At 41.8% G+C, this 20333-nt stretch overlaps 2 protein-coding genes across 2 annotated transcripts; both read right to left on the bottom strand.

Moving 5' to 3' along the window:
- Nucleotides 1–17528: 17528 nt before the first annotated feature.
- Nucleotides 17529–18467, bottom strand: LOC139479393 (uncharacterized). Its single transcript, XM_071262246.1, has one exon. It carries the CDS (start codon nt 18465–18467, stop codon nt 17529–17531), a length of 939 nt encoding a protein of 312 aa, XP_071118347.1.
- A 192-nt stretch (nt 18468–18659) lies between these two features.
- LOC139479392 (uncharacterized) lies at nt 18660–19478 on the bottom strand. The gene has a single exon (XM_071262245.1). The coding sequence runs from the start codon at nt 19476–19478 to the stop codon at nt 18660–18662; it is 819 nt and encodes a 272-aa protein (XP_071118346.1).
- Nucleotides 19479–20333: the final 855 nt, after the last annotated feature.

The following is a 20333-nucleotide window of genomic DNA, read 5'->3' as shown; positions in this document are numbered from 1 at the left end:
TCCAAATAATCGCTTGAGGTTTGAAATTCTCTCATGGAAACAATTTCAGAAGTTCAATAATTTTTGCAAAAGTGATGACTTAACCGTTTCCTGCTAATGTACCCTTTTTGTATGACTTCAGTAAGGTATTGAGTTATCACTATGCCGGCATTAAACAGTATAGACGCTGGGCATCTATTAGACGTCGGGTCGAACGCTTGCGCGAAAATGATAGACGTCCATTATCTGAGTGTTTCAATGTCATAAGGGTTGGCTAAGATGAGAATAGCATTTTGGAATTTTGTACTGGATTGATTTTCAACATACCCAAAGTGTGTATCAATCGATATTCGTAGGTATATTTACCACTTTATCTGACGAGCCAACTTCATATGTACGTGCATTCGTCTGCACTCCAAGACGAAACATGTGTCACAGGTGTAAGGGGCCGCGATTTTCTGTGCATATTTGCATTCCTTATGGTATAGCGCGAAATGTCATGGGTTTTTTAAAGTTTATGTTAATTTCTCATCAAGTTTGAGTTTGGGGCTTTCTCGATTCTCTGTACAAGAAATCCACTGGTCCAATTATTTTCGTCGGCCATCTTGGATTTCAAAACATTTAACCTTTGAATCACTATCATTTACTTCTTTTACATATTTGCAAACAGAATGACATTTGAATGTTCTATTAAAGTGAATTAAAAGTCGTTTAACGATTGAAAATAGTTGACAAAAGTCGAACATTTAAATATCCAAGAAAGACAGAAAAGTACAAAATGCCCGATTACCCTCAGCCGATCCACCATCTGCTGAAAGTGGGCCCGAATCCCAGTTTCGCCGCGATTATGGTCTTCGGTCTGTGAGGAGAATACACTCAAGACCCGTGAAGATCTGGGGAAGAATTGGCCTTCAGCAACCCATGCATTCCGTAAAAGGCGGCTATGCTTGTCGTAAAAGGTGACTAACGGGATCGGGTGGTCAGGCTCGCTTATTTGGTTGATGCATGTCATCGATCCCAATTGCGTGGATCGATGTTCATGATGTCAATAACTGTATTGTTTGGTCCAGACTCGATTATTTACAGACCGCCGTCATCTTGCTCGAATATTGTTGAGTGCGGAGTAAACCAACAAACAAACAAACAAACCTTGCTCAAAGGTTCCATCATGATTGTAAATGGCTTTCATCTACGCCACTTAGGGCCTCGGTCCCAAGGTCGTCAATCAAACACACCATGCAATCATACCATTGAAGGTTGCGTCAAATCAATTCACTCAAAATCCAAGAAACGACTCTAATCTTAGCCACGTAATGTATATGAACACGTACGTTACATTGCGGAGAAACCTGGTTCAGTTCTGTCAAAACAATGGACTTTTCATCTTTGTACACCTCTATCCCAGATGACAAACTTTAGTGACAACTTCATTCTTTGATCAATGTGGCTCTTGGTAGAAAACGTGGTAACCATAGGTAGTTACATATCTATCTTCAGAGGTTCAGGACAATATGTAGAAAATGAAAGCAAATGCCATCTGAAGTTTACTGAGAAAACAATATGTACTGGACTTCCTCATTGAGAACATCACACAGGTGGAGGACATTGCCACATTTGACGCACCCCTATTTTGACTTGTATCATATGATCACGTGTTTTTTCAGGTGAACATTTGACTTGCCTTTGCATGTGTTTGTGACGGGTGCCGCCGATGCGATAGATTCGCTCACCTTTTCACGAACACCTGGTATCATCACTATTTGATAGTGATTCATAAACCCATGCTTATGATATAGTCGGAATCGAACAATCGACTGTGCTTTAAGCAGAGATTTCTTGTGGCTATGGAAATGGTTTTGTCGCTTTTATATAAAGACGTGCATGCACGTGTGTGTGTGTGTGTGTGTGTGTGTGTGTGTGTGTGTGTGTGTGTGTGTGTGTGTGTGTGTGTGTGTGCGGCTGTTTGTACTAGTCCGGACTGATGCCGGTTTTATTGTGCTAGCTGAAATACCATGCCGCAGTTTAACATGGATACCCCACTCAGACACAGTATACTGACGGACCAGTTCTTGTTTTATCCCCTTAATGCCAAAGTGCCAGGCATGGTAACAACAAGTACCATAGGTTTGGTATGACGAGACCGGGGCTCGAACCACCGACCTTCCACACTCCGGGCAGACGCTCTATAAACTAGACCAGGAAGGCAGTCCCGATGGGAGAAGGTTGTCAAGAAAGTCAAAATGCCTTTATCCATAGTTTAATACTTGGCATTGCCATTTAAAGGCAATTCTTAAAAAAACGCTATGCTCTCTTAAAGTAAATTATGAATGTATACAAATTATTTTGGTAACGCATATACATCCTCAAGACTACAATGGACATTACACAACGGAATAGTACATGTGCGTAAATGCTTTGATATTCTCTGAAAATATACTTGTGCGTCTGACATCAGAAGATGTGAACAAGTTTTTTTTATGTTGCACGATTTACAGGTTTCTTAGATGCATGGAACTATTCTAGCAGGTTGTCCTTGCGTTCTACGTCATAGCCACATCCGTTAATGTCGGATGTAAGGTCGTCCTGTGTCCGTCTACATGTTTCCATTATCACCAGACTGTTGTTCAACAGGCCAATCACCATTCGTCATTACAGGAATAATCCCCGCCGAGAAACGAGCAGTAACAGGATCTCACTTGGCAGACGACAGTCGGCCATTTTGGATTTGTGACGTGACGAGGAAAGGCAAGAAGGATTTGCACATTAAAGGGACGTTGATCGGTATCCTTTGATCAGGATTGCCTCAGTTGAGACTCCAATAGTCTGCAGATTATTTTGGAATTACATGACCTTTGACCGCAGGATTGTCAAGATGGATGACCAACATGCACGGCCCTGCACTTTAGATGACCACACACGTCCGAATCTTAATTTAATCTTTTATCCTTTGATGGAATCAGCGTTTCCTTAAGGCAACCATTGAGAGTATTATCGTTTCCCAGAAAAGCAAATTACCACTCTGGTGGCTGGTATTTTTAAAATTAGTTTTCATTTCCGGGTTATTCAAACATATTGGATACGACACGATTATAACCAGCCAACCTCGTAACTGGGATGTATCTGTGTATCTATCCTAAACGGTAAAGTGGACTTGAAATGGTCGCTATTCGGCATTTGAATTAAATTTTTTATCCATATGAATAAAAGATTAGCAATTTAACATAATCCATTCGAAGCGCACATAAGCTTTGAGCCGCTTTTACAGCATTGTTGACGAATGTTGATGATGTAAGCTTTTCGAAAGGGGGCAACCATGTTTCTTCTCTGCAAGCGAGAATGTCCGTAAAGACTGGCGGGCATAAGAAAGAATGCTTGAAATTTGGATTTGACCAACTCTTACAAACGTTATCGAAATGTTACTTTTGGCTGAAAACAGTTGTCGAAACACTGCAACTTATAAGGTCCTAAGCTATATACGAGATCGTATGATACCCGTATCAAATACATCACCATCGAATAACCATTTTTGGTTTGTTTCATTTTCAGCCATCTTCAAAATTTGGAGCATACTTTCCTATGCCCGGATGTTTACTATTCTGACACACACGCACGTAATTATTCACTCATGCGTTTGTGGAGGATACCAGAGTCGGAGTGAGTGAGTTGGGTATATCTCCGCTTTGTCTAGTTTTCAAGTTAAATCATGCGTGTCAGCTTAATGATTGAGGAAAGTTTGAAGTGATGCAGGTCTTAGACGTTTACCACTTTGGTGCAACCTACGAGCACGGAACTGGTGCTGAGAAACCTAGAAACATTATCGGGACGAAATGGGATTCGAACCCACAATCATGTTTCTCGCGTGCCCAAGGGAAGGCAATTCTGCACAGCGAATTCACCCGATCCAGGAAATATTACCTACTACTAGCACAGATTTGTTAGCTACTGTGAACTGCTACTAGCAAGTACAAAGACGGTCTCCAGTAGCAGTTCACAATAGCTAACAAATCTGTGATAGTAGTAGGTAATATTTCCTGGATCGGGTGGCGAATTGCCTTAGACGACTGCATAGGTCATCCGTGCCCCCAGCAGACTAGGAACAAGAAACATTTCATGTGTTCACTGTCCGAATGACGTCATACTCTTTCTACCATATCGCAAATGAAGAGAGAATAAAAAAAATATGTATTATACCCCTCCCTTAACGAATTTATCAAATCTTCTTCGTCAATTCCCTACCATTCTTTAACTGATTCATCTTCTGTCGTTCACTGTGTTTAGTCACTTAATTATCTATCTAGTAGGGCTGTAGACATCAAATTTAACAGCTCCATCCGAGTGAGTGAGTGAGTTCGGTTTAACGCCGCTTTTAACATTATTCCAGTGTTATCACGGCGTGTCAGCTTAATGTGGGAGGAAAGCCCGAAGTGATGCAGATCTAAGACGTTTACCACTTCGGTGAAACCCACGAGCACGGGTATGGTGCTGCCAAACCTAGAAACATAATCGGGGCGATCCGGGATTCGAACCCGCAATCATATAGGTGTGCCCAAGGGACGCAACTCTGCACAGCGAATCGCGGCGCCTCAGACGACTGGGCCACCCGTGCCCCCAGTTTCATCTGATCATTGATTTTCAGTTAACTAAGGAAATACAAACATTTGCCAAGAGAACATGTCACCACAAGAAAACAATGTTGTCATAATAACCCCGGGGCGATGGTGTAGCCTAGTGGTTAAAGTGTTCGCTCGTCACGCCGAAGACCCGGGTTCGATTCCCAACATGGGTACATTGTGTGAAGCCCATTTCTGATGTCCCCCGCCGTGATATTGCTGGAATATTGCTAAAAGCGGCTTAAAACCATTCTCACTCACTAACTGTCCCTATTGCAGACACTATGCACTAAGTAAAATACATTGATCAAGTGCCGTAACTGTGTAAAAAAATCGTTTATGGCACCAATCTTCGAACTCAGTCTTGACAAGTATCTCTTAGATAAGCGTGCAATCTTTCATTCATGTAACTGGGGAAAACCGGTCCCTATTTCACACAGTATGAGTTAACTTGAAAAGCATGACCAAGGGCCTTAACTCTGTAAAAATGAATTCAAGACACTAATTTTCGAACTAATTTGACATCGTGAGCATCTTGAAATGTGTTTTCAGAAAGTGTGTCCCGTTTGAGAAGCGGACGGACGGACGAACTCAGTCCTTGTATCCCCCGGCCCACTTCGTTCGGGGGATAATATTAACGACAGTTGCAGCTTCCTGGAATCGAGCCGGGATGAAGCCGCGTGCATGGGCATCTTATCTCGATGGCTTTGGTCGAGATATGTAACAAGTTGAAAATACCACACCGCTTATAATATCTTGATTGTCAAAAGAAAGCACCTATCGAAATGAGTATTTTTGTAAAAATGTCAACATTTCATAGCATAGGAAGAGACCGCAATCGGTGTGAATATAATTTTATTGATACGATAGGTATTCGCATAAAACAGTAGAATGCGGCCAAATAGGCGTTTCTTCGAAATATGTTCAATTAAGTTTAATCTTTTCTGTGAATTAAACAGTTCCTGCCATCTCCCGACCCTGTTTGTTGAAACACAAAATATTCAGTATCTAATTTGTCGGAGATGGACTACGATAAGGAGTCCGCAGTTAACTGGAGGAGTGTTTGTTACAATTCATGACGGACAGTATGTCTCATAATAACGTAAAGAGATGCCATTACGATGCAGTGTGCCTTTAAGTGGGTCACACCAATGATGTTATAATGGCACACGCCGAGACTTCTGCCCCGAGCTCTTTTATTAGGGAAATAAATGTCCTGCTGTTTCCCGTCGTTTGCCTATCAATCTAGTCCTCAAGTGGTCAAGATTCGATCTGACCATGATATCACCGGAATGGACACTGGGCTGCCCGATGCGGTGTTAATGGGAAATGGCCCGTGCAGGAGGAAGTAATGACGGGAAAGACTATAACGTCAGTTTGGTCTAATCGAGAGTCTTGAGATGAGATTAGACCGCCGGTATTTCAGTGACAGGGCCGAAATGGATTCAGAGGCATACAGTCGACTTAATCGGCTTCATGCTACGTTAATGGACCAAATTGTTTAGAAAATGTAATCATGATTTGGGATGAATATTGAGGACATCACACCATGAGTTCTGACTGTGTTTGGCCAAGACCAAGGGATGTAACTCTGCCCCAGTATCACGTTATCCCGCTAGCCAATACAAACATAATGTCAGTACCACACCGAGGCGGAAAAGAAACTATACCTCTCAGTTGATTTTATCATGTTTGATTTTCAGTTGAAAATATCTTAAGTTGGTGATATTATATGAAAATATGAACTGTACTGACGCTCAGTCAGCACTCAAAGAATACTACTACATGCTTTTATTTTGTAACTTGGTTTAAAACGTTTAAAAGTCATAAAAAAGTATTCCCATAATACACAACTGCTCAAATTTACAACACTTCAAACATGTCAGGGATCATGGGACTTAAATAATTTCGTATCCCAGCATTCATTGAAACAATTTATTTTGACACAAAATTACCCAGAATACTATTTACAAACTTTTATTGGAATGAGTGATGGTTGAATAGGCATAATAATATTTAACAAAAGTACTTTCAATTTTCAATAACATAAAAAACTAAAAAACTAAACGGTTTACTCTCTTTTGCCCCTCGGAATAGAAGAACAAATCCTTGGTATAGTGATCATTCATGTTACTCAACAGATTTATCGACATTGTTCTTACAGGGTACAAATGGGTACCACTTTTACCAGTGACTGGGCATATGTAACCCTTCTCCGAAACGTTGCTGACATTACTGTTAGTTTGTTGTTTACCGCCTCGAAATATTTTTGGTATATGACTGGGGCCTGTAAATAATCGAGTCTGTACCAGACAATCCAGTGATTGATATTATGAGCACCGATCCACGCATTCGGGGTATGACGTTGCCGAGTAACCGAGCCTTGCCCCCCGAATACAATAAATCAGCCTCAGTTGACCAAATACTAACTTGTCACTTTAAATACTATATCCACAAATCTTCTAAATGTTCCTGGTTGTGGGTTCGAATCCCAAATCGCCAAAGATCCATGGCCTTTAATTCCAATTTAACGCGGTGATAAACCGCCACACCACCTGCGTCCCTTTAATCACTCCTTCAAACTTCAGCTCAGACGCCGCTATATGACCGAAATACTGTTTTATTGGGCCTTTATGCAATCAAACTCACTAACCCACTCTTAAATACCTGGGCGGTCGGGTAGCCTAGTGGTTAAAGCGTTCGCTCGTCACGCCGAAGACCCGGGTTTGATTCCCGACATGGGTACAATGTGTGAAGCCCATTTCTGGTGTCCCCAGCCGTGATATTGCTGGAATATTGCTAAAAGCGGCGTAAAACCACACTCACTCACTCACTTAAATACCTCTCAAATAATCATCTATATGTAAAATGTAAAATAGACCCGTGAAGATCCGGGTCAGAATAGGTCTTCAGCAACCCATGCTTGCCGGAACAGACAAACGGGATCGGGTAGTCCTGCACCATGACTGTGGAATACATTTATTTTATGAAAAAAAAAAAAAAATAGACACGTATACTTAAGCAAGTCTAGCCAGCTCTAACTTGCTCTATTCCACATCTGCATAGGGAAAATTACTTTTTTTTATTTTTAGAGTCAAGAAAGGTATAACGTAATATAAGATTTCATAGACTAAATGTTAGTCAATGGATCGGGTGGTCAGGCACCCTGACTTGATTGATGCATGTCACCGTATCCCAATTGCGTAGATTGATGCTCATGCTGTCAATCACTGGATTGTCTGGTCCAGACTCGATTATTTCAGACCGCTATCATTTAGATGGAATATTGTTGAGGGCGGTGTTAAACAACAAACAAACTATATGTAAAATATATTGAATATATATTTTATAAAATTATCTTTTTTTCAGCTTCCCTGATACAAGAAATGAAAACGGCAGCCAGGGAGGTAACATGGAATACTTACTGTTACACGATGATTTCGCGCTCATTCAGGAACTGTGGAGGTTTGCGTTCAGAGAATAAACAAACAAATAACTTTAGTTTATGATAATAAAGTTCCTGTATGGATGAAAACACGTTGTTAACAGTACATGTAAATAAAGAAGTTGTTATTAGTGCAGTTGATTGTAACTCACCCAACTTTTGGTGAACCAATCAAGAATTTGACGTCAACGACGTTTACGACATATACTCTGTATTTGTGTTTTACCTTTAAACCAGGTGGCATAGTTTTGCCTTTCAGGAAACATCGTACTGTCAATCAGAAGACCCTTCGCTATGCATCACAAGATCCCATATTATCAGTCAGAAGACATACAATCACAGTCACCATATTGTCAATCAGAAGATGTGTTGTCAACCGGAAGGAATATTCTTTCATCCGAGAGAGATCATATTGTCAATCAGACGACATGATATTGACAAAAAGAAGATATCGTACTTTCTCGAAGACATACTATTGGCAACAGGAGAGCATCGTTTTAAGAATCAGATTAAAACGATTTTTAATAGAAAACACCTTAATGTCATTCACAATACATCGTAACGTCATCAGAAGATACCCGGGGTGGGTGGTGTGGAGGGGTGTTGTTATGATAAATTGTGATTAACAAACACATACTAATGATAGAGACGGAATCGTACAGAATCGTTGGAATCGTAAGATTTTGTCGCTTTTATATATTAAACAAAATTAGTTGGCCTCACCTTTCAGAGAACATAATCTAAATGTCAACAATCATCTCAGCCCATTCTACCGCATGCCTAATAGACAATCATACTTGTATCGTTTATTGTCAACCATAATGTATCCATCGTATTGTCTGTCAGCCCATATAATAGAACTTAAAATTTTAATACACAATATACAATCATACAAGACGTTTATTGTCAACCACAAAGCATAATATTGTCTATCATTCCATATAATATAGTTATAATTTCAATACACAGAATACAATCATGAAAAACTTCTAAAATTATCAGTCGGCAGACATAATATCTTCAATCAGAAGACACCGTGTTGTTTCGAAGTATTAAACTCTATCCATAAATTATTTTTGTTTTGTATATATTATATGCTTTAGTCGTTGACATAATCTCATCGCGTGTATCGTCGGCCGTTTCCATAATATTATTTTATGAATAAAGAAGACGATGCTCCCAGAAAGCACAGCGTTCCATGCTATCAGCTGTGCATAAAATGTGCAGACGGGACCTCTGACGCCAACAGGAACCTGCAGTCAAGTTGATGGTGTTTGTGGCGAGATCGAGTTGAGTAGAGCAAACGTTAGCCCATCTGAACAGGGGCTCCATCTTGTTGAATGCCAGAGGGTTCACGCGAATCAATGGAGGCTGTCCGATAATTTTGACTCGTCAAGCAAACCGACTTTGGCTGGAGTGTTTGACAAGTCTTGAGGTATTGAGAGGAGAACGAACCGTGAGTCGACACAGAGTCGCGAGGTCGACCATGACAAAACCTGCATGACGTAACTATGGTTACCGTTGATAGGCGGTTCCGATGGGCGACAATGTGGCGATCTCATGGTCCCATTGCCATTGTTAATTCAACTACGCACACTAAAGACTCGGATCAGTACCAATTATTGCCCATAGTCGACAGAGTGTAGAGCACAGATTCTGGGCATGACGTTATGAATCAATTCGACAGACGTATTGACATTTTAGCCATGTTAATTTTGCAAATATACCAGGGTCGGCCCCAGCGACGCTCCATGTGAGTGTGGTTTAATGCAAGCAAGGTTCTTATCGGATTCACCACCTCTTGGGACGATCATAAGTGCAATCTCTGCTCTCCTCTGGACCTTCATATTTGCCAGGCACAAGCACAGCCTTACGATTAAACCATCAGATTTGAATTGGATGCGATTTGTCTTATCGGCTGCTCATAGACTATAGCAGGGTATAAGGTATTAATGGAGATAATGTTAAAGCAATTTTTACAATCTTATACAATCTCTTGACCTTTGGGTGTACTATACGAAATTCCTTGCAACTACATGTGTAATAATACCTCCTGACAAAATCGTTTCTTCGGGAACTTTATGTCTTCTCATTTTCTTTCGCAGGAACCAATTTTACTACAGAACTCATTTACTAGTTAGATCTATTCATGTCCGGACTAAATTCTCAGCGGAACTGAACATCGTTTATACATGCATATGACGCCTGACAACAAAAGATTATTTGCGTTGATATTGATCAAGCTTTTCGACATCTATGCACCTGTATCATGATATTTTAGCCATAACTTGACACAGCCAAGATAATTCTTTTCACCACTCTCTTTCTGAATCTATAGGATCTCCTGTCCGACCCTTTAATACGCCATGTGTTTTTCGTCATTTGTTTCGTCTTTATTTGAACGATTATAGCTACAGTCCCAGAGTGAGTGAGTGAGTGAGTTTGATTTTACGCCGCTTTTAGCAATATTCCAGCAATACCAAGGCGGGGGACACCAGAAATGGGCTTCACACATTGTACCCATGTCGGGAATCGAACCCGGGTCTTCAGCGTGACGAACAAACGCTTTAACCACCAGGCTACCCGACCGCCCCTACAGTCCCAGAGGGGATTCCTGGTCAGAATAGGCCCCCAGTACCACATGGTTGCCGCCAGCGTCGACAAAAATGGGTATCGGATGGACAGGTTCTGTAACCCGGATGACAATTTAATCCGTTGGCGTAGAACGTTGCTGATGATTTCTTTGCTCTTGGCAGGCATGAAATAGCTATAGCAAATTGCAGCCTGAAGTCTTAAACGAAACTCATTCACTCACTCGTCCATTTGGTCACCCAATCCATAATCTTCACCTACAAAGTCAGGTCACACGTGACAACCGGCCCTCCTTGGTCCCCTACCTAAGACATCATTGTCTGCGTTTCAGTACTCAGTATATCAGCGACGAGCCGCTTCAGTTCTCCCAAAGCCACTTGTTTCCTAAAAAATATTACTCCAATATATCCGTGCATTATACCACGATGTACGGAGCAAGAGGATGTAATGTCAACTGCGAAACAATGGCCACTTACAAGGGAAACAGCTCCTTCAACAAGAGTTATCTTATCTTCCTTTTCTCCTCGTGCCACATTGCGTCTCCTTGATTCCAGGAGTATCATGATTTCCGTTCTTTTTGTTGGCTAATAATGACCGTCTCCGTCACAAATGGAGCCTTTCTTTCAAAATTCATTGGAAATCGTCCAATTAAAAAGCCAGCAAGAAAGCCACCGCTCTTGATCGGCCTAGATGGCTGATATTTCGGACGGACAGTCTCATAACGAACAACAGTAACTGCAGAACATGGCTGTTTTTTGTTCATCGTTGTGGGACATCAAAGAAAGTAATTACATCAAAGTTTGACCGTGACTCCAGCTATAAAGAAAGTGGTAGAAAGGGGAAGAAATTAATCTTCTTCTGTTAACTGCAGAAATCGATAGAAAATGGAGCAAAGATTGGCAGAAACAGTTCCAGAGTTGCAAACCTAGTATTTACTCTTCTACGTCAGGGATCGGGCGTATAAATGGTGTTCTAGGTCAGTTAAGAGATCGCAACTGGAGAAAGAAAGCGATAATCTCCTATATCACCCCAGTGTGACGTGACCTAACATGAAGAGAAGCATTTAACGATCGAAATAAAATGGAAGAAAGGGTCTTTGCTCGGAAATGCCCAATTCCGACCATACCGGTTACCTCCCTTTGTTAAATGTTACATCGTCAGAGAAAGTTAATTTTTTGTGATACCCGGATATTAATATAAATACGATCACATTAATGCAAATTGTTTTAACGTAGTAATTTATACAGTGAACATCTTACATAACAACCGATAAGATGTATATTTCATATATTCTAAAACTGTTTCATCATTTAGACATTGGTGCTGAGTATCACCGCTTCACAAAAGCTTATGTAGGTTCGTAATACTATTCGATCTTGGTACAAAATACAATGGAACATGGGTTTTTTTCAGCAAGGCCCAACCGGAAATGAATTGTACCAATAAAAGTCGTGGAATCCCTTTCCTCTATAGTAAACAAATCTATCTATTGCAGCCCGAGGTCGGCCGTAGGTTATACACCTCTATTCAATCCGATCTCTTAATCGGAAAATTTGATTAGTGCCCTGGCTGGCAAATAGGCTCCACAAGAAAACTAACAAGGGTGGACCCAGACGTTTGGCTTCCACGCGCTGGAAATGACGTCATTGAACCGACATGGCGGGAAAATCCCCAGAGCGCTGATGCCTGATCATGCCTGTGGTATGGAACCGTTTCCACAGTGGCAATATGTGACAGCGTGTCCTTTAACTAATCTCTGTGGACGCTCCTTATTTGGAGATGCTCATTTTTCAATTTAGTTCTGTAATAGGGGAATCCCTTTGGATCCGCATTGCTTAGGAAAGAAACATGGTCACCAACGTTGATTGTGTAATTCTGATGCTGTTAAAGATTTTGTCAATGCATTATGTGTTAGAGAGATTTTCTTGCCTCCCCAGCTGCATAATTGGAAATTGAGTTAAGTAAAGCATCCGATACTGTTCTTATGATCGGGAGCAGTTGCAGTGAAGGTTCCAGTGATATTTACAGAAGCCACGTGTCGTGTGTGTCTGGTACATCAGTGGCACAGCCAGGACAGAGCCAGTTTATTTGGGAGATTATTGTTGGAATTAATAGTTATGTTTTTGTTTTTTTAAAAGAATTAACATATTTTACTGTCGAAGGTGTCAGATAGTACAGAACGTACGAGTCCTTGCATACATTTATAATTACAGACATTAGCATGGTAATATTGTACACTTGTTGGTTGGTTGGTTTGTTTTTTGTTTAGCGCCGCACTCAGCAATATTACAGCTATATGACGGCTGACTGTAAATAAACGAGTCTGGACCAGACAATCCAGTGATTGATAATTATCATGAGCATCGATCAACGCAATTGGGATCGATGACATGCATCAACCAAGTCAGCGAGGCTGACCACCCGATCCCGTTAGTCGCCTTTTACGGCAAGCATGGGTTGCTGAAGACCTATTCTACCCAGGAATCTTCACGGGTCTTGTACACTTGTAGTTGATATGCAATAAAACATCGTTAATCCGGACTCTCCCGTTATAACTCGGTGAAATCGTCCCATAAAAAGTTGACTTGAAAAGTTTGTTTGTTTGTTGTTGTTTAACGCCGCACTCAACAATATTCGAGCTATATGACGGTGGTGTGTAAATAATCGAGCCTGGGCCAGATAATCCAGTGACTGACATCATGAGCATTGATCCACACACTTGGAATATTATGACATGCTTCAACCAGCGAGTCTGACCACCCGATCCCGTTAGTCGCCTCTTACGACAATAGTGAGTGAGTGAGTATTGTTTAACGCCGCTTTAAGCAATATTCCAGCAATATCAAGGCGGGGGACACCAGAAATGGGCTTCACACATTGTACCCATGTCGGGAATCGAACCCGGGTCTTCGGCGTGACGAGCGAACGCTTTAACCACTAGGCTACCCGACAAGACATATGCTCATACTAACGTCCGGGATAGAATAGGTCTTCAGCAACCCATGCTTGTCGTAAAAGGCGACTATGCTTGTTGTAAGAGTAACTATATGTAAAATAAATTTAATATATTTTTTTAATCATCTTTAATCATATTTTTAAAGGGATCGGGTGGTCGGGCTCGCTGACCTAGTTGATGCATCTTATCGTATCCCAATTGCGTGGATCAGGGCTTATGGCATTAATCACTTGATTTCCTGGTCTGGTCAAGACTCGATTATTTACAGACCGTCGTCATACAGCTGGAATATTGCTGAGGACGGCGTTAAACAGAAAACAAACAAAAACAGTATATAATGTGTCAGAGCCGTTCCATTTGTGAGGCATTGTGGGATCAATGTGGGCTAGCACTAACAAAAAACGGCATACCGTATTTCCTCTATTAGACGCCCGGACTTCTATTTATTTCGGACAAGCCTTTGACCCGGCGTCAATTAGAGGCCTGGCGTCTATTGGAGGCCCGGCTTCTATTAATACCCCCATTTCACTATGACCACGAATGTCCCGAATCGTCACGAAATGGAAATATTTTGTGTTCGTAGATATCCGTAGATATATCTCAATCAATTCTCAATTAGAGGCCCGGCTTCTATTTTTGGCACTGAACAATTGACCCGGCTTCTATTAGAGGGCCGGCGTCTAATAGAGGAAATACGGTAAGTCCGGACAAGTACAATCAGCCACACACACACACACACACACACACACACACACACACACACACACACACACACATGTGCATGCACTTCGCTACATAAGTGCAATAATCTTCCCCATTTCACCTCACCTCACCTCACCGTACTTGGACATACAATATCATCAGTGCCATCAGCACATTTAAGAATGGACGGGACAAATAACTGCCATGAAACTATCAAGATTACTGTCTCTTCGTTTCATGTCAATCTTTAATTTACTAAAGAGCCTAGAAACACGCACGCGCGCATCCGGGGAATCTCTCACCACGGCCCGGTAGCTCTTGAAGGGCGGAAATTGACAGTCGGGAGACAAAAACGACGGCAGCCGTTGTCACAGCCATCAGCCATCACATACAACGTACACGTTGTTAAAACATTTTAGATGTAATACATGCTGGTTGTTATTTTTTGACGATGTTTGGCTGTTGTACACATTAACGTCTACATGTTGTAGTGGAAACAGTATAGTCACGTGACTAGCAGTCAGAACATAACACTTGTTGGTGTAAGTAATATTGATTTTTATGTTCTTCTTAGGATCGGGCAAAAAAGACATGCCACATGCAGCACGAGGTCAGTTATTTAATGGCCAGTTTTTATGCATTTTACATTCATTGTTTAGTGTACCTAACGTTCACTGCAAATATGTATGAATGACAGATTCTTGTATACTGGAGTGAGTTGGATTTTACGCCGCTTTTAGCAATATTCTAGCAATATCAGGGCGGGAAACACCAGAAATGGGCTTCACACAATTTACCCATGTGTGGAATCGAACCCGGGACTTCGGCGTGACGACCGACCGCTTTAACCACTTGTCTACCCTACCGCCTCCTGTATTCAGGAGCGCCTGACCCTTATTTTTATAAGCTGATACTCGGACGTCACCAGCGTCAGCCACTCAGTCGTCAAAGGTGGTGATTTGCATCCTTTAGGCGTTCCATTAATCTATGATCGTGGGATTATCTTTAAAGGTTTGTCAGCACCACATCCGTGATCGTTGGTCGCATCAAAGTCTAAACGTTCAAAACCTGCATCACTTCGGGCTTTCCACCCACATGCAGCTGACACAGTATGGTACAAATGAAGTCATGTTCAAAGCGGCTTGTCAGGTGTACCCTGCGCCTCATCCACTGAGAACTGAGGCTGAGTTCTAAGTGTTTGGGTCGACCTTCAAGGTGTCTGGACTTGCACACGAGAGTGTTATTTCCGCTCATCTTCCCGAGGCAAACGAGTTAGCCGACTACAAAAGTTCAGTTTCCACCCTTGGCTCAATCGAAGAGCCACCGGTGGCTATTACCAGTTATGTCCCTTCTATGTTCCTCCTATTGACCAATCAGATTCCACCTCTCATATCACTTGCATATACTTCAAACAAAATGGCGGCACCCAGTCAAGACGACCTGATCGATAATCAAGATCTATATTGTAATAAAACGGGTCGTACCTCGCGAAGTGCATCTAATCATTTGAGGACCTTGATTAAAAAACATTTAAATGCCCAGTTGACGGTACACATACTCGAACGAAGTCGGCACGCTGAAATTTATGTCGTTCACGAACCGGATGTCTATTTCGTTACGCGATTTTGATTGGACTACGCATAGACCAGTTAGTCCAGCCAAAATCTAACTTAGGATATTTGAGCCTAGTTCGGCAAGGGTGGAAACTGGCCTTTTAAAATCCGTTAACTCCTTCGCCTCGGCAAGATGATTTCCGCTACACACTCACAGACCCAGAAAGGACATCCTAACATCTATGAATTGGTACGAAAAAGTAGTCCGTAACGGAAGTGCAGCTTGCTCATGCATTTGAACTGACCCTGGACAGCTCCTTCAAGGAAACGCAGCTACGTCAACATCGGTGCCAGAATCTGTGTTCTGAAGGAGGATCTTATGGATGATCTCACGTCGACAATTGAGTGCACAGACAATGTATCCAAGTTGATGCATCATGAGTATGAACTGAAACATGCTGTGCGGCTGTGGGCAAAATGCGATCTCATGTTGTATGTGTGTGTAATACAATTTTATACTATTGTGAAAAACACTAAATAAATATAAATAACTATCATATTATGTTAATGTGTATATCTAATGTATATCTAAGTTCAAATTTAACGTCACATCGGCATTATTTCAGCCATATAGCGACGACAAAGCTGTTATATTGCTGACTATCTAATCCACATATCCTCACAATCTAATGTATTTGATTAATTTTTCATTCTATTATGATAAAAACCCGTCCCCGTCCCCTGCCATAGCTTCGTTTTAGACCGAATCGACGCACGACGTTTATGAATAGCTGTCCAATCAAATTGCTCATGTGAGCGACAGAAATTCTGTGCTTGGTTAGAGGTATATTATAGATGGATAGGGGCTATATGTTAGCGGATGGGTCCAGGGTATTTATAAAAATAGAATGGAGATAGAATACACCAAAGGCGTATATAGATCTATATAAGTCAGCAACGCGATAAATGGCAAAGAACAACGACGAACGAAGCGTGGTTTATTTCACGATAAAACATTGTTCTATCATGACGTCTCAGGTGATTCGAATATGTGCTCGCAACTAGATGATGTCATATATTGGACGACGTTATATTTTTAGAGGAAAGTGTCTACTGAGTTGTTCCACATAGATGTAGCTGGGCTACGCAGATAAACGCACTGATCGAATGGTCGCATCCAAATGTTTTGAGAGATATGACAATCAGCTTAAGGAAAAAAGTTACAGATAATCGACGTGCGGATTTTGAGAATATGCGGGAAATACCGAAATTAACCCACCTGTTCGTAAAATGGACTTGTCCGATATTGCTGAGGTTGGATTCTATTCTGGGAGTCACCATTATCAAAATACGGGTAAATATGTTTAAAGCTTGTACGTTTTATCACCATCCTTAAAGAGGCTGTATGTTATGTTGCCATCTCATATAAAACATAAACAACTCGTGGGCATTGCTTATCGTACAATAAAACACTGCAGGGAGAATAAACCCTTTATTCTCCCTGCAGTTTTTTATTGTACGATAATAAGCTCCCACGAGTCGTTTATTTCTTACATATACGTCTTTGACTACACCGAATAGTCGAGAACGTGTTGCCTGTGCTACAAAACATCAGTCACCCACTATTGGACAGGATGAGCGAACACTTGTCAAACCGCTGTGCCCGTATGTTTTCCATTCCTGGGAATCTGTCAGCTCTGTGTGATATGGTCCTGATGATATCTGGTCATGATGATGGTCTGGTTCTGATGATGTCTGGTCCTGATGATGCTCTGGTTCTGATGATGCTCTGGTTCTGATGACGTCTGGTCCTGATGATGCTCTGGTTCTGATGATGTCTGGTCCTGATGATGTCTGGTTCTGATGATGCTCTGGTCCTGATGATGTCTATTCCTGATGAGTCTCTGGTTCTGATGATGTCTGGTCCTGATGATGTCTGGTCCTGATGATGTTCTGGTCCTGATGATGTTCTGATTCTGATGAGTCTCTGGTCCTGATGATGTCTGGTCCTGATGATGTCTGGTCCTGATGATGTTCTGGTCCTGATGATGTTCTGATTCTGATGATGTTCTGGTCCTGATGATGTCTGGTCCTGATGATGTTCTGGTTCCGATGATGCTCTTGTTCTGATGATGTCTGGTCCTGATGATGTCTGGTTCTGATGATATTCTGGTTCTGATGATGTTCTGGTTCTGATGATGTCTGGTCCTGATGATGTCTGGTCCTGATGATGTTCTGGTTTCGATGATGCTCTGGTTCTGATCATGTTCTGGTCCTGATGATTTCTGGTCCTGACGATGTTCTGGTCCTGATGATGTTCTGGTTCTGATGATGTCTGGTCCTGATGATGTCTGGTCCTGATGATGTCTGGTCCTTATGATGTCTGGTCCTGATGATGTTCTGGTTCCGATGATGCTCTTGTTCTGATGATGTCTGGTCCTGATGATGCTCTGGTTCTGATGATGTTCTGGTCCTGATGATGTCTGGTTCTGATGATGTTCTGGTCCTGATGATGTTCTGGTTCTGGTGATGTCTGGTCCTGATGATGTCTGGTCCTGATGATGTTCTGGTTCCGATGATGCTCTGGTTCTGATGATGTCTGGTCCTGATGATGCTCTAGTTCTGATCATGTTCTGGTCCTGATGATTTCTGGTCCTGACGATGTTCTGGTCCTGATGATGTTCTGGTTCTGATGATGTCTGGTCCTGATGATGTCTGGTCCTTATGATGTCTGGTCCTGATGATGTTCTGGTTCCGATGATGCTCTGGTTCTGATGATGTCTGGTCCTGATGATGCTCTGGTTCTGATGATGTTCTGGTCCTTATGATGTCTGGTCCTGATGATGTTCTGGTTCCGATGATGCTCTGGTTCTGATGATGTCTGGTTCTGATGATGCTCTGGTCCTGATGATGTCTATTCCTGATGAGTCTCTGGTTCTGATGATGTCTGGTCCTGATGATGTCTGGTCCTGATGATGTTCTGGTCCTGATGATGTTCTGATTCTGATGAGTCTCTGGTCCTGATGATGTCTGGTCCTGATGATGTCTGGTCCTGATGATGTTCTGGTCCTGATGATGTTCTGATTCTGATGATGTTCTGGTCCTGATGATGTCTGGTCCTGATGATGTTCTGGTTCCGATGATGCTCTTGTTCTGATGATGTCTGGTCCTGATGATGTCTGGTTCTGATGATATTCTGGTTCTGATGATGTTCTGGTTCTGATGATGTCTGGTCCTGATGATGTTCTGGTTTCGATGATGCTCTGGTTCTGATCATGTTCTGGTCCTGATGATTTCTGGTCCTGACGATGTTCTGGTCCTGATGATGTTCTGGTTCTGATGATGTCTGGTCCTGATGATGTCTGGTCCTGATGATGTCTGGTCCTTATGATGTCTGGTCCTGATGATGTTCTGGTTCCGATGATGCTCTTGTTCTGATGATGTCTGGTCCTGATGATGCTCTGGTTCTGATGATGTTCTGGTCCTGATGATGTCTGGTTCTGATGATGTTCTGGTCCTGATGATGTTCTGGTTCTGGTGATGTCTGGTCCTGATGATGTCTGGTCCTGATGATGTTCTGGTTCCGATGATGCTCTGGTTCTGATGATGTCTGGTCCTGATGATGCTCTAGTTCTGATCATGTTCTGGTCCTGATGATTTCTGGTCCTGACGATGTTCTGGTCCTGATGATGTTCTGGTTCTGATGATGTCTGGTCCTGATGATGTCTGGTCCTTATGATGTCTGGTCCTGATGATGTTCTGGTTCCGATGATGCTCTGGTTCTGATGATGTCTGGTCCTGATGATGCTCTGGTTCTGATGATGTTCTGGTTCTGATGATTTCTGGTCCTGATGATGCTCTGGTTCTGATGATGTTCTGGTCCTGATGATGTCTGGTCCTGATGATGCTCTGGTTCTGATGATGCTCTGGTCCTGATGACGCCTGGTCCTGATGATGCTCTGGTTCTGATGATGTCTGGTCCTGATGATGCCTGCTCCTGATGGTGTTCTTGTCCTGATGATGTCTGGTCCTGATGATGTCTGGTCCTGATGGTGTTCTGGTCATGATGATGTCTGGTCCTGATGATGCACTGGTTGTGATGATGTCTGGTCCTGATGATGTCTGGTCCTGATGATGCTCTTGTTCTGATGATGCTCTGGTCCTGATGATGCTCTGGTCCTGATGATGTTCTAGCTCTTACATCCATTCCATACTGTTAAACAAATCATGCCCCATATACATGGAAAATATAAAACGAACCTGAAGAGAAATATACGACATACAATTCAAAGTATTCAAGGGACACAGTCATTATCTTGAAACAATATATGATATGATGCTCTATTTATATAAATATTGTTCAGTTAATTATTTTTATTTTTATATATTCTTTTCAATTATATGTCTTTGTTTTATCTCTATCTTGAAACGTTTCAAGGATGTTTTTAAAGAAATTCAATTTACACTTAAAATGAAAAAAAATAGCAAGTAATATG

The sequence above is a fragment of the Haliotis cracherodii genome, unplaced genomic scaffold, assembly GCF_022045235.1.
Source record: "Haliotis cracherodii isolate W230 unplaced genomic scaffold, xgHalCrac1.p SCAF_4, whole genome shotgun sequence".
Lineage (NCBI taxonomy): Eukaryota > Metazoa > Mollusca > Gastropoda > Lepetellida > Haliotidae > Haliotis > Haliotis cracherodii.
The sequence above is the reverse complement of the archived record's forward strand: the minus strand, read 5'-3'. Positions and strand labels throughout refer to the sequence as shown.